Source organism: Rosa rugosa, chromosome 1, assembly GCF_958449725.1.
Source record: "Rosa rugosa chromosome 1, drRosRugo1.1, whole genome shotgun sequence".
In the NCBI taxonomy this organism is placed as follows: domain Eukaryota; kingdom Viridiplantae; phylum Streptophyta; class Magnoliopsida; order Rosales; family Rosaceae; genus Rosa; species Rosa rugosa.
In genome coordinates this window covers 54604609-54619173 of record NC_084820.1, presented here as the reverse complement: position 1 = coordinate 54619173, position 14565 = coordinate 54604609, and the positions used below count along the sequence as shown (strand labels likewise).

The 14565-nt window shown below is 39.0% G+C and overlaps 2 protein-coding genes across 2 annotated transcripts; both read left to right on the top strand.

Annotated features, from left to right (window-relative positions):
- The first annotated feature begins 677 nt into the window (after window positions 1-677).
- LOC133725498 (uncharacterized) lies at window positions 678-2108 on the top strand. The gene is made up of 2 exons (XM_062152776.1): window positions 678-1126; window positions 1453-2108. Exon 2 carries the CDS (start codon window positions 1464-1466, stop codon window positions 1938-1940), a length of 477 nt encoding a protein of 158 aa, XP_062008760.1. The 5' UTR covers window positions 678-1126; window positions 1453-1463; the 3' UTR covers window positions 1941-2108.
- Window positions 2109-5490: 3382 nt separating this feature from the next.
- On the top strand, window positions 5491-11112 carry LOC133741575 (uncharacterized). Its single transcript, XM_062169429.1, has 3 exons — window positions 5491-5664; window positions 8859-9927; window positions 10011-11112. Exons 2-3 carry the CDS (start codon window positions 9591-9593, stop codon window positions 11063-11065), a joined length of 1392 nt encoding a protein of 463 aa, XP_062025413.1. The 5' UTR covers window positions 5491-5664; window positions 8859-9590; the 3' UTR covers window positions 11066-11112.
- The last annotated feature ends 3453 nt before the right edge of the window (window positions 11113-14565 follow it).

Genomic DNA, 14565 nt, shown 5'->3' with positions numbered 1-14565 from the left:
TGCAATGCAAACAAAAATTTACTTTTCCTACAGAACTCTTGTTTAGTTTCTGGAGAATATAGGATGCCCTATAAGAAATAAATTTCATATAATCAATTTGTTTGTTAAACTATTTCATATTTGACCAAATTGTTAGAATTATCTTTCAAAATTAAGAGATAAGACGTTTGACGAATTTTCTTTAACGAAAACAACTAATGCATCAATTTCTTTGTCGCACGTCTTATCAAAGATTACACGCATAAGAAAATATTAATATTATTTAGCTTCATGGACATTCTTCTGTTATGAACTAATTAACATAATCAAATCAGTAAATCACTAATTAATTTACAAAAGACTTGGCAGAAGTTTCTAGCCAAAAACAAGAAAGACTTGTGAAGTCCATGGCAGAAAAAAAAAAAAAAATTAATCAAAAGAAATATACCTTACACGTTTTTGACATACACGTGGGTGACATCCATTGGTAGGTATATAACTAAAAAATGGAAAAAAATAGCCGAAACAGCACATATTGGGTAAGAATAAGTCTGAAAGCATGATAATGCTTAGCTGGCAATCCCAATAATCAACGGTCAGAAATCTCTGACAGCCAATGCTGCTGACGTGGAATATAAAATTAGTCCTTACCCTTTAAACCTTCAATCATTGGGCTTCTCTCTAGAAACTCTCCCTCTGTCCTCTTTCTCTCTCAAACTGTTCCTAACTATTCCATATAAGATTTTGGTGGAGGAGAAGAATCACTAACCAAAAAAAAAAAAAACCAACCCAAAACCAAAATCTCTCCCTTTTTTTTGCTTATAACAAGATTTGGGTTTCTGCAAAAAGCATCAAAACAGAGGAAGAAAGATCAAAGTTTGAGTCTTGATCAGGAAAGAGCATAACTTGGCTTTGTGAGTTTGAGAAAGGAAAAGGGTTCAGCTTGTTTGGAGAGCTAAGGTTGAAGAAGATCAGTTCAGTTCTCTGAAATGGTTTTCATGTTTGACATTTTCTTTGCTGAGGAAGAGAAGGTTGAAGAAGGAGCCGGGGAAAAAGAACGATAAGGACAAGCTCAAGCAAAGCCAAATTCACAGAAGAAGTGGGAAGAAACCGAAGTATTGGGATTCATTTTGATCTGCTTCAACTGGTAATAATTCTAAATTCTAATTTATTGTCTATTTAGAGCTGTCTTGCTCTGTTTTCACGTTTCTATTTGAATGAAATTTCAGAAAATTAACTGTTAAATTGGAAGTGGAGCTTGTTATATGTGATTTCCAGGTCACAGTTTTGTTTTCCACTTCAAAAATCTTTCTCTTTTTGGAAAGTGAAATCTGCAAAACTACAAAATTTACATACATGTAGCATAAGCCTTTATGCTTGTTTTGTCTTTGCCAACATTAAGAACCATAAATAAAAAAAACCCTGTTTCAATTTTTTTTTCATATAATTGATGGTTTTGTTTATGATTTTCAGGGTTATTGGCAATGTCTACAACTATAATCAGCGACCCAATGGGAGGTCTATCAGCCCCAGAAAGCCAAGCAGCAGCCCCAAAACTCAATCCCCAATCAGAGATTGAGTCTGCAAAGTGTGACTGCTGTGGGCTCACAGAGGAGTGCACCCCCGCCTATATAGAACATGTCCGAGAGAGAAACATGGGCCATTGGATTTGTGGGTTGTGTTCTGAGGCTATAAAAGATGAGATTGTGAGGTCTGAGAGGCTAGTTAGCACTGAAGAAGCCATGGCTACACATATGAACTTTTGCAAGAAATTTAAGGCATCCGGGCCTCCTTTGAACCCTGCTATTCATTTGATATCTGCCATGAAACAGATTCTCCGGCGTAGTTTGGACTCTCCGAGGGGCTCGAATTCAACTCCGAATAGTCCGATGAGGATGGGTGGCCGCGCGGCGCTTACTAGGTCCGGGAGTTGCTTTCCTGCCCTGACCGGAGTGGAATGAGAATGAGAATGAAAATGAAAAAGGAAGTGGAACTTGGCAAAGTTACCATCTCAATTGATGAAAAATAAGAACCCAAAAGGGTGAACAAAAATGAATTTAATTGAGGTTAGATGCCTAATTTAGCTGTGCTTAGTAATGGAATACAGAAGTTTAATTTTACTTTTGAAAGTTAGCTTTTTCTTTCATTAACATTTTATATTTGTCACGACTCATGAGCTCTGTTAATCTTGATAATAGAAATATAGAATGGAAGGTATAAGATTCTGCACACAACTGGGTTAACATTTTGATCTTTGGTCGGTCTAATTTCATTTATGGTTTTATTGTTCAAACTCAATGAAATTTCTCGAAAGTGGAAATTTTGATGTATTCAATCGGAATAAATCCAAGGTATTAGGCAATTTTCAGAAAAGTAAATTCTTCGTTCTTTAATTAAAGTAATATTCACTATTTAGATCTTTTTTGTTTCAACACTTGCTTAGTTTGAACTCATATTCCTTTTATATGTGATTACATATTTCATCTCATCAAGTTAGATTTATAATTTCATCAACTTAATTTTTATGTATGCATTATTAAAATGTTTGATAAAATGATTCAAAATAACTAAGCAAGCAGCACCGACTTTGTAAATAAACCTTTCTAACTCCATTTACCGGCGGTATCCCAAAAATGGAAAGATATTAGATATCTTCATAACTCAATAGTGGCAGAAAACAACGCACGAATGCAGTGACAATTAAGATAGCAGCATTCGAATCTAAAGACAGACTAGCTTCAAAGCACTGCTACCTCTTCTCTGAGTCTCTGCCAAATTGAAGAAGAAGAAGAAGAAGGTTATGTTATGGAGCATCGGATATTGTGCATCAGTTCAATGCATCCATGAAATGGCATGGCCATATCCACACAACAACTAGTTGGCCCTCCAGTTGCTTCAATAATGAATGAGACATCATTGACATCCCATACCCCATATTCGACCAAAAAGACCCTCCACTATATCCCTAACTCAATCATTGATAATACCCCATTTTTCAGAAAAGTGAAACAGGCTATTAGCAATTTAAAACTTCGTCTACAGGTATATAGGGTTTAATATTAGAACTCATGCACACCGAGACATACAGAATAATTGTTTGATTCGTAATACACGACTCATATTAGAAGTTAATAAGTAAATAAACGACATATCTTCTGTGAGTCTGTGACTACTCATATGTTCCTAAAGTATCTAAATTGTTGAGTTAATTGGTGCAAGATTGGAGGAGGTCAAGATATTAGATATGCTCACCAACTAGGCTGAAAGCAAATATAGTATGAGGAAATGGAGTGTCTTTTTCTTTGGAAATAATGGCCAACTTCCCGGAAAGAACAGCAACAAATACAAACTGCCCTAGCTAGCTAACTCACAAGTTAGAGGCATCTAAATACAAATCTTATCTTCCACCAATTATGTACAGGCCGAGCTACCTAGTCAGCTTCCTTAATTGAAAAAGCTATTTACCCAATCAAATACAATAAGATAAGATAATTGTCTTTCACTTGTGTTTCATCTCCATACTCAATCATTGATCTTTTAATTTGTTATGTATAAAATTAGTCACATGATTCATTCTTGCTTGTCTTCATATATCTCGATATAGGATTGATTCTGGGAATATCAATTTTTTAACAGTTTGGTTTAGGTTAAAGCTAGAGTACACCCTACAGCTATATATAGGAATCTACACCCAAAAAATACGAAGTTAAATTCATCATTTTTTTTTCTTTTAAGGAAAGGACGTCAGTAATATTAGAAAATTATCAGGATCGAGTAATACAGGGGTTACCGTATCGCAAATGAAGTCCAATTGTGAGGATAGAAATGAAAAAGATACAAGAAGCGAAAAAAAAAAAAAAACACACGCGCGCACCAAATGATGTAAAAGGAAAGAGCTGTTGCAATCCAACTACCATCTGCCCCTACTTTAAGCCCAGAATCTTAAATAGAACGGGCATTTCAAACATGTCGGCTTTTCAATAATTTGCTATAGCTTTTTGTAAATTATTAAAGGAAAATCGTCCAAATAGTGTCTGAACTTTTTCAAACTATTAATTTTCATACCTATATTTTGAAAAACATCAAAATGGTACCTGACGATTTAAGCCCGACCCAATTTCCATACCTAACAACATTAAAAACATTAACTCCGTTAACTTTTGAAGGATGTTTTCGTCATTTTACTATTCATCTTCTCCAAACTAGACAAATATAAAAAATGAGCTTGCCATGGTTCGAACTCTGGTAGATTAATTCACTTCTCAGTATCTCAGCCACTGCGTCAACAATTGTTGACAATTAATCGTTCTCTTTTTTCAATCAATATGTCATAAATTAAACCTGACGATTAACTCAACACAATTAACTCTAGATCACCCCACCACGCTCAAACCATATCAAATCCAGAGTGTGCCCGATCCATCCCCAGAGCAGATCCCATAGAACCACCTCGCCGGAATCCGACCCACCTCGGCGCCGATCTCGTCGTACTTCTTGGTTTTGTGAGGGATTCTGGTGCTTCTGGGTCCAACTTGGATTTTGTAAACTTTTGGGTGTGGTTAGATCAATGAAGAGTTTTGGGTTTTTGTTGAAGAATCCAATTGTCAAGGATTTGTTATTGTTGTTGATTTATGGTGTTGGAAAGAACTGGTTTTGGATCGAAGAGTTGAAATGGATGTACATGTGTTCCTTCTCCAATTAATGGTAAGAAACTTTGTGGCTGGAGATCTAGAATGAAGGAGGAGGAGAGAGAGAGATACTTTCAGAGACTGCAAAACACGAGAAGGAAGATGACAGAATGGTCAAAGAGAAAGTGTTTTTAAACTAAATGATATACATATACAATTTTTGGTTGCCTCATGCTAATGCCATGCAAGTATTCTGGTGGTTAGGGCTTTGGTTTGCATATATGTGGGATGAGTTCGAGTCTCCGCAACTTCAAAATCTTGAGATTATTTTAGATTTTCATTGTATTTAAAATTGATTTACTGTATCAAAATACATGAAGTACCGGTTTTACCCTTCAAAAGTTAACGGAGTTAACGTTTTTACTGTTGTTAGGTATGAAAATTGGGTCGGGCTTAAATCGTCAGGTACCATTTTGATGTTTTTCAAAGTATAAGTATGAAAATTAATAGTCTGGAAAAGTTCAGACACATTTGGACGATTTTCCCAATTATTAAACTATAGGGGAAATGATCATTTACCCAATTTTGGGGTCAATTAACCTCAATTACCCAAACACTCTAAGAGATTGACTACTTAAACAACAAGTTACACTTTTTAACCCCATTTACCCATCTTTTCAAAACGGCCCTGCTTTTCCCCAAATTTTCTGACGATTTTGCCCTTTTATAACTGAATTCTTTCAAATTCGTAACAGTAACGAGATTTAGGGAGAGAAGATCTCCGATTTTGGAGAGAGAGAGGATCGGCTTTATTCCCAGAGTGAGGATCGGCTAATTTCCAGAGAGATGAGCTCGCCTGTTTTCAAGGATTGAAGCTCTCAGATTTTAGAGAGAGAATGGAGCTGTGCGATTTGTAGAGAGAGGAGCCGTGCGTTTTCTAGAGTGAGAAGCTCTTCGATTTCTTTTGAGGGAAGACCTACGATTCGTAGAGCGAGAAGATCTGTTGCGATTATCACATGGAGCGAGATGGAGCTCCTCTTTCGGTTCCTCCATTGCGGTTAGCTTCTTCTTGTATCTGTAATTGTTTTATATTCAGCACGTTTTGAATTTCTAGGTCTTTTCTGTGTACGATTTGCTTTGTTAACTACTAACTAATTTTGCTGAACCTGAGCTTCGTGTTAAGGTTGAACTGGTTGTGAAGTTTTATTGCAGTTATGATTTGAATTTCTAGGCCTTTTTGTGTGCATTGTATTTTGGTGTTATCTTCGTGTTGTTTTCGGCTAATCTGAGTTTCGTGTTTGTTTTGAGATTGGCTCTGAGGTGTTTTTATACTTTAGACTATATTATTGGGGTTCAATAATTTTTCCACTGGGGGGCCAATAATGTGTTCTTGTAACGTCCCGAACCTGAATTCACCGGTTTACTAGTCATTTGGACGGTAAACGATATTTATTTTCACTTTTATTGTCATTTCAGCACTTTTAGTGGCCCTAAAAGTTGACTTTTTGTTCGGGTCAAAATTTGAGAAATTGTTCTTCATGAAAGTTGTAGAGGACGTTAAACCGAGCGCGTGCATATGTGACGTAAAAATCGGAGTTCGTATACGAAAGTTATAAGCGAAATACTAAAGTTACTGTTCATGTGGTAAGTTTCTATAAATAGCCAAGTTACTGTGGTAAGTTTCCATTTTTGGAAACCTACCGGCCTTTTCTCTCTCTTCTCCCACGACCTTTTCTTCCTCTTCGGCCCGATTCTTCCTCCTCCGATTTCTTCCTCCTCCGGCCACCCCACGATGGAATCCGGGCATCAGCTGGCTCGCCTCTTCACCCTTGTCATGTCTGTGGTGGTGTTTTGTAGCGATTTGGCCGGAAGAGCTCGATTTGGAGATGTGAAGGTTACTGTAGCAGATCGGGATTTCAGTCGATTTCCGGCGATTCCAGCCGTCTCCGGCCACGAGATTGGCATCGAAGGTTCGGTTTTTGACATAGATCATTTCCCCTAAGGTCTTTCATTTCAATTTGCAGTGTAGAGGTCGAATTAACGATTTGCAATTTCTAGAGTTCTTGGAGTTTTCTGGAAATTTTTCACCGGCCATATTGGAGCCCTTCAAGGTAAAATTGGAACTTATTGTAGTTGTGAAAAATGTTGGGTCTGTTGAGTAGGTGGTGCTGCCAAAATTTGGTGGCCATCGGGGGTGGTGGCCGCCGGTGCGTGGGGACCACGCGCTGCCACTGTTGGTGGTGCGTGGGGACCACGCGCTGCCACTGTTGGTGGCGCGTGGAGGCATATAGGGCAGTGTTTTAATTTCAGTTTTTAGCCCATTAAATTGTATATATGTTGCAGAGCTTGTATGTGAAGTTTGGTGAATTTTGGAGGAGTTTGGAATTGTTTGTGAATTTCCGAAGTTTGAAGTTTTGTGATGGAATTGTGGGAAATCCGGCTGTTGGATTTCCCTCGTTTTCATTGTGGAATATGTAGATTGAGGAATTGGTGTTGTGGAAGAGATTTGGGTGGAATTTGAGAAGTATTGGAGATAGAGATTTTCGGGTTTCGTTTAGGTTCGTATTTATTTTATCGGATTGCCGTTTACGGAAATATAATTGTGTACAGGACAATATTGTGAGCTACGGCTAGATGAAGGGACTCGTTTGCGTGGTCGCCAACTAGTACTGTGAGTGGACGTTTGTTTTTGAATATTGATGCATGCATTTATTTTTCGAATTAATGTTTTATTAATTATCATATTATTTTAGTTTCGGATATGATTTCGGTTTTGGAATATAGCTTGGATTTTCCATCATGATTTTTGGAACGTGAGTTTTATTCGCTCGGATTTGAACTTGTGATTTAAGTGATTTTCGACGAATTATTTTCCGAGGTGATTTCCGGAATTTATTAATATATTTTATTCGTCGATATTGAGATTTCTGGAATATTTTTCGAAATGAGATTTCGATGGAATTATATTTCTTGTTTATTTATCGATTTACGGTTTTGGCATTGGGAATGCCTCATTGATGATTCTGGTTTCGGTTTTGTTTCGGAACTGCGATTTATAATTGATCTAATTATTCTTTTAGCGTGTGGGACACGCTGTTGATTTATGTGACTTTTTACGAGAATTTCCGGGTACGGTTGGGAATCGTACTCGTGTGTTTTTATTCGCGGGACTTATGGGGAAGCCTTATAGATTTACTGGATTTTAATGGTTTTTACCCGCCATACCTGGGTCGTCATATTTATTGCTAGCTAGCCTATTAGTACTCCTCCCTGCTTACTATGTGTTTGTGGGTGAGTAAGAGCAGAGCATGGGATGCTCCAGAGTGTGGGACACTCCGACCCGAGCCTGGGAGGCTCCCTTCTTTCGTATGGTGAAACTTCTTCCCCATATCTTATCGTTGCTTGACTAGCGGGGCTAGTCCGATTTTCACTGTAGCCAGCGGGGCTGGTCTTATCTTCTTGAGAAACGAGATTTCAGTTTTACGATATATTATTTTCGAATGTTTTGACTAGCGAGGCTAGTCGGTTTATCATTTTGAAATCCTTGGATTTAAAGCTAAATGTGTTTTACCATTTGTGCATGCATCGAGGTTTTTAATGAAATAAATGTGGGAAAGTATGAAATCCTTCTTATTTTAAATTGTTTATTTTTGTCCACTCACGCTAACGTTTTCGTCTACTTTCCCCTGGGCCCTTCGGTTTCTAATGCCCAGTTTGCAGGCGTTATTAGTTGAGGTCGGGCGTACATGGTTCGAGGCATAGTTGATGAATGGCTTCCGCACTTCTTTGTTGGCTCTGATCTATTGTGGGTTAGTGTTTTGGGTAGTCCACTTTAGGGGTGACTAGGCCAGTTCTCGGTAGAGTTATCTCTAAGGTGGGCCCCGCAGGGCCACCTCGGATTTCAGGGTGAAATCCGGGGCGGGTCCTGTCAGTTCTAGTTGTTACTCAGATCCTAAATTTGTTGGTTAATGATCTTTTCATTTTTGTGCAGAGCTATTTGTTACATTTTCTGAAGCGTTTCGGTAGTTTTTATTACATTATTGGGGCCCAGTAATATGCGTAGTGGGGGGCAGTAATGTGTTTTAACTGTTATGAAGTCTCTCAATTTGTTGTCTAGTGATACTTTTGTTTAGTTTAAGAGTAATTTGGAATTTTTTCTGTTGTGTTTTGGTAGTTCTGTTTAAATCATTGGGGGGCAATAATGTCTTTATTGGGGGGCAATAATAGTTTTGTTCTTTTACTTTCTTTCAGGATTATGCCCGACCCCCTGGTTGCTAGGTGCATTTATTCTGGAAAATGTTATATGATTCCTCTGAATCAATGTATGAGCTTTTCTGACTTGTATGAAGACGTTTTCCATACGTTCCAGTTTTTGCCAAGTGATGTTATTGAGCTTCAGTATTCAGTACCGGGTTGTGAAGCATGTTTTCTTCGTTCCGAACGTGATTTCCAGATGCTGTTTTGCGGTGCTACAATACATAAGTTAGAATGTGTTGATATTTCTGTTTTAAAGATGGGTGGAAGTTGCAGCAACATGTGTTCAGTGGATAGTCGTTCGGAAGTTGTTGATGAGGACGATTATTTGGGGGAGGCATTTAGGATTGAAGTTCACAAGTCGTATTTGTCTGATGAGTGGAGTTCCTATATTCATCATGTTGGGGAGAAGTTTCATGGTGCAGCTGAGCTCCGTGAGAAACTCAGGAAGTATGCAATTGCAGTTGGTTTCGAGTTCGTTTTTTTAGAAACGATTTGGACCGTATTCATGCAGTTTGTTCAAATGTTGGAACTGAAGGCTGTGATTGGCATCTTCGCACACTTTCATCATCTGCCAATGGTTGCCTTTATATAACAGAGTTGAATAATATTCACACTTGTAAGGGTGTAGTTAGGACTCAAAAGCACAAGCTTCTGGGATCCAAGGTTGTGAAGACTTGCATTGCTGCCGATGTTAGCTATAATCTTTCACTGAAGCCAAGGGAAATTATGAGTAAATTCAAGTCAACATATGGTTTTGATATTTCCTACAAGGTTGCCTTGAAAGCGAAGCAAAGTGCTAAGGAAGCGATTTATGGTTCCGATGCAGATTCATTCAGCAAGTTATCTTGGTATAAGGAAGCCGTTTTGGAGAGTAATCCGGGCTCTTATTTTGTGTTAGAAGTTGACCCATCCACTAATCGTTTTCATAGGCTTTTCGTAGCTTATGGAGGTTGTATTGAAGGCTTCCAATTCTGTTTGCCGGTGTTGTATGTTGATGGAACGTTTGGTAAAAGCATTTACAAGGGTCAGATTCTTTCTGCAACTGGCAGGAATGGAAATCAAGGTAACTTCATAGTTTATTGCCCCCCAATAATTTGTTTATTGGGTACCAGTAGACTGACGTTTTTGTGTTCTGGTTTTGTGCAGGTTTTTACCCTCTAGCCATATGTTTTTGTGATTCTGAGACGGAAACAAATTGGACATTCTTTTTCAAGCAGTTGAAGAGTTTACTTGAACCTCAAGGAAGAGTAATCACATTTATTAGTGATCGGGGTACCGGACTGTTGAGTGCTTTCGATAAGGTATTTGCTGGACATCCTCACCTGTTTTGTTACAAGCATTTGGTGGCGAACCTTGCCGGTAAATATAGGGGTAAAGGCAATTCTGTGATGATAGAAGAAGTTAAGAAGTTTTTTAAGATTGCATATTCCTCTACTGAGAAGGAATACCGTTTCAATTTGCAGTTGCTTAGGCAAGAGGGTGGGGCTGAGATTATTGACCCATTTCTTGCTGAAATTCCAGTTGAACATTGGTGCCGTGCATTTTATACAGGCGGCCGATATGGAATAATGGCCAATGGGATTGCAGAATCATTTAACTCCTGGATTTCACTTGAGCGTTTGATGCCGGTATATTGTATGTTGGATCAGACCAAAATTAAGCAAATGGAGCATATGGGTAAGAGGAGGGATGAGGCACAACGTTGGACGACAGAACTGACTCCCAAAATGGAGGAAAGGCTGAAGGTGCAGATGGAGATATCTCGTCGTTTCAGTGTCCATTACTCTAGCCCTGGTGTTTACGAGGTTCGATCTAACTTTTCGTACGTAGTTAACATTTCCGAGCATTCATGTTCATGTGTGAAATGGCAGATCAATTGTTTTCCTTGTCCTCACGGCCTTGCTGCAATACAAGCTGCTTCTGAAAATGTCTATGATTATATTGATAAGTACTTTCGTGTTGATATGTTCAAGAAGAGCTACAGTTCTCCTATCTGGCCAATAACCAATGTTGATATGTCTTCTTCTGAATCTGCTACTGACTTTATATTACCTCCCCTTGCGAAGAGGCCACCCGGGAGGCCCAGGTTGAAGCGGTTCAAGTCTATTGGAGAGGTCGAAAAGAAGCTGATTCGTTGCGGCCGTTGCGGAAAAATGGGCACTCATAACAAGAAGAGCTGCACACAACCTCTCGTTCAGTAGTAGTACATGATTCTGTAAAGGGTTGATAGGTTTTACACTTTTCTATTGGGGGGAAGTAATAGGTTTATTGGGGGCCAGTAATTGTTTATATTTAGGGTCAATGAACCATTATTCTTTTCAGAATTACATATTTTAACTTTTTTTTTATTTTCGATTCCTTGAAGAGAAATAAAATGAAATTATTAACAGGTTTGAGTTGATGTTGTTGGTTGTAGATGGTTTACTGGGGGCCAATAGACAGATTATTGCCCCCCAGTAATGCATGATTATGAGAACTTTAGAACAGCTTGTAATTGGAAACCTAAACTATACTTTTGCAACCTAATTTAACACCCAAAAAATATACATGTGACCATCTTCCTAACTATTATTGGGTTCCAAAAATTATCTTATGACACCCCAGTAAATCTGATTTTTGGTGAACTTTGATTTCATCACGTATTGGATTCGAAGATATTTACCTACATAAACTAACCTAAAGCAAAACCGGCACCTTTAGACCAAAATTTTAAAGATTATTGGGGGGCAATAAACCTGTCTATTTTAGTGCATGATTCTACTAGAAGCTTGTTGAAAGAAACATAGGTATATTACATCATCCAATATTGCATGTTATTTAACCACAATTCCAAAATAAGTTTAACTGCCCAAGTATTTACAATCCCTGCTTTTGAAATCCTAATGTTAAATTTCTACATAGGCTATCCCGGTTTCCAGTCTTCACTTTCTTCCGAATTGTAGGTTCATGATTCTCTCTAGTATTATTTTTCTCATGTTGTCCCCGCCTTCCTTGCTTGGGTCTTCGCCATTCACTATGCTCTCCATGAAATGGAGCATAAACGGTCCGCAATCAGCACTATATTGAAGCAAATAAATTCATGATTTATTGGGTTGCAATAAACAGGTAGTTCATATTTGCAGCTTTTAGATGTAGTCAAACCGTGTTGGTTGAGGTACTTACGATGTTGTGTTCTGCTGCGGGCACTCGAAGTCTTCATAGTGTTCATAGTCTGTCTCCACAATGTTGTTCTGCAAGATCCAGTTCCTGGTTTCTTTTTCCTCCTCGGTTATTTCCTCTTCAACGATAATTAGGTTTTGACCCTCATCTTCTCCTTTGCATTTTTCTAGCGTGACCTCTGGGTCTTGGCTGTCACTAGGGAACCTGATCTTTGTCAAGTTCACAACATGTATGAGCTTCTTGATGTGCCTCACCTGTTTTTTGCAGATATAAAGGATTAGTTCTTGAAATTCATCCTCAACAGTATGGAAACAAACATGTCAGTAGAATTTGTCACATACCACTCTTGATGCATTCAGGTGGTACTTCTCCTCATTTGTGAATTCATTGATTGGTGGCCTCAATGAATTCATGTATGTGAAACACCTTCTTTCATTGTCGATTACCAGCAAAGTGTAGTGCATGCTTGTGCTGTTGTGAATGGGTACTAGCACCTTTGGGAAACGGAAGATCGACCAAAGTGGTCCGGTGTCGTCATTGTTTCGACACCACACTCAAACGGTCCGGTGTCGTCACCTGCTTCCTTCTTCAGCTCATGATTTATCGCATAGTACTGTGTACACAACATAACCAAGTTAATACAAGTTTACTTTCGGAAAATGTACGGTTGATAAATCCTTTTGGGGGGCAAAATACGTCTACTACCCCCCAATAGACCATCACCAAACACTCCATTTACAATCAATAAGCTGCATTCAACATAGACCTTTTGCAGAGACAAGAAATAAACGATTACTAAACCACTATCAAAACATTATCCGAGGGCAATAATGTGTCTATTGGCCCCCAGTAAACCACCAAACAAAGACTACATTTCAGTAATTCACAGTCTACTAACATTAAATAAACAAAAAATTCCTTCTGCTAGGTTTCGATTACTTACCGCTGCGTCTACACGGAGAAATCCCACTTTAGCTTTTAGCTTTCCGGCGTCAGACTTCAACAAGTCAATATAAACGCTGACCACCTGCAATTGTGACATATTACTCACCATCAGAATTGCCATTTTAATGAGGGGCAATAATCATATTATTGGCCCCCAGTAGACGTGTTGAATCGACCAGACTTACATCAGTTTCTACATCACCCTCTTGGATGATCACTCTGAGGTCATGCTTGGTTTTCCGGCGTAAAAGGTCGCTACTGATCCAGTAGTCGGTACTGTACAAACAGAAACAATCAATTCTTATTGGTTTGTAAACCATATGAAATACATAAACTAAATGAAAACAGGTTGTGTACTTATGTGTCTTTTGCAGTAGCATTGAAGAATTCTTGAAAGTGCTTTCCGATTGTTGGGTCCAGTGTCCTCCAAGTAGGTTTATCGCAGTTGACACCATTGATCTTGATCTTGTTCTCCATTTTTCTGGTCGGCGGCACGATCCTAGCTCTCTTAGGTGGGGCTCTCTTCCTCATCTTTGCTTCTTCGGGTGTGTCGTACTCCCAATCATCTTCTTTGGCTTTCTTCGCACCCCGCTTGTATGTCTTGACATTTTTCTCTATAGACATGATCTCCATGTTTTTCTTCTCTTTTTGCTTGCCTGGGGCACCTTTTTCCTCCTTTTTCTTTCCAATGTCCGCATTCTCTTCAATTTCAGCAACCATGTTCACGATCATATCAAGATGGGCTTCCTCCTCTTGTTCCCCACCTTCTCGTTGTTCATGTAGTTCCATAGCCAGAGGACATGCTGTTATCACCCTCTCCGTCTCATGTCCCACAGTGGCTGCATAACTTGTTTCCTCTCCCAGACTTGCTCCAAAGTTTGGAGTTTCTTCCTCAACTTCTTCTTGTGCCACTCTGGGTGTAAATGGAACTACCTGAAGCTGTGTTTGTTGTGGAGGCAACTCTCCCTTCTCCTTTCCGAGCCTAATGTATAGAGCCCTGATGAGGTTGTTCTTCGCTCTCTTTCAACTTCAAGACCTTTAATCTTCTCGTCGGCCATCTTTAGCTTTGCCCATAAATCCATGTTCTGGGCATTGAGGTCCTCGTTTGCTTTCGCAAGCCTTTCTAGCTTTTCCTCCATCTCTTTGGGGGGTTTCGTCTCACCAATTGCTGCCCCCATCTCACTGATGAGTTCTTTGATATTCCCCGTAAGCCTTTTGTTTTGTTCCTCTTCAGCTTGGCTTGCCTGGGGAACCTGCAAATAGTGGCACAAAACCATTTAGGTTATTGGGGTCTAATAATGTCATTATTGGGGGGTAGTAAACGAATTATTGCCCCCAGTAGAGTACATTAAAAGCAGCAGTTTGAATGTTTTCCAGGCCAATGTTCTTTAATAAGCACACAAACAGGTAGAATACTCTTCAAAGCACTAATTTATGTAATAACTTCACCAGGTAAAGACATTACTGGGGGGCAATAATCAAATTATTGGCCCCCAGTAGACGCAGCAGACAAGACCAGTTTGTTATACTCACCCAAGAGTTGAAGCTTGGGGTGCCCTTCACCTCATCATCCAGCTCAATGTCGCCCAGTCCTATA

Bases quoted from the DNA above. Each gene is read 5' to 3' on its own strand.
- LOC133725498 (XM_062152776.1), top strand. From the start codon at position 1,464: ATGTCTACAACTATAATCAGCGACCCAATGGGAGGTCTATCAGCCCCA.
- LOC133741575 (XM_062169429.1), top strand. From the start codon at position 9,591: ATGAGTAAATTCAAGTCAACATATGGTTTTGATATTTCCTACAAGGTT. The intron at 9,928-10,010 runs GTAACTTCATAG...GGTTTTGTGCAG, and splicing joins TGGCAGGAATGGAAATCAAG to GTTTTTACCCTCTAGCCATA.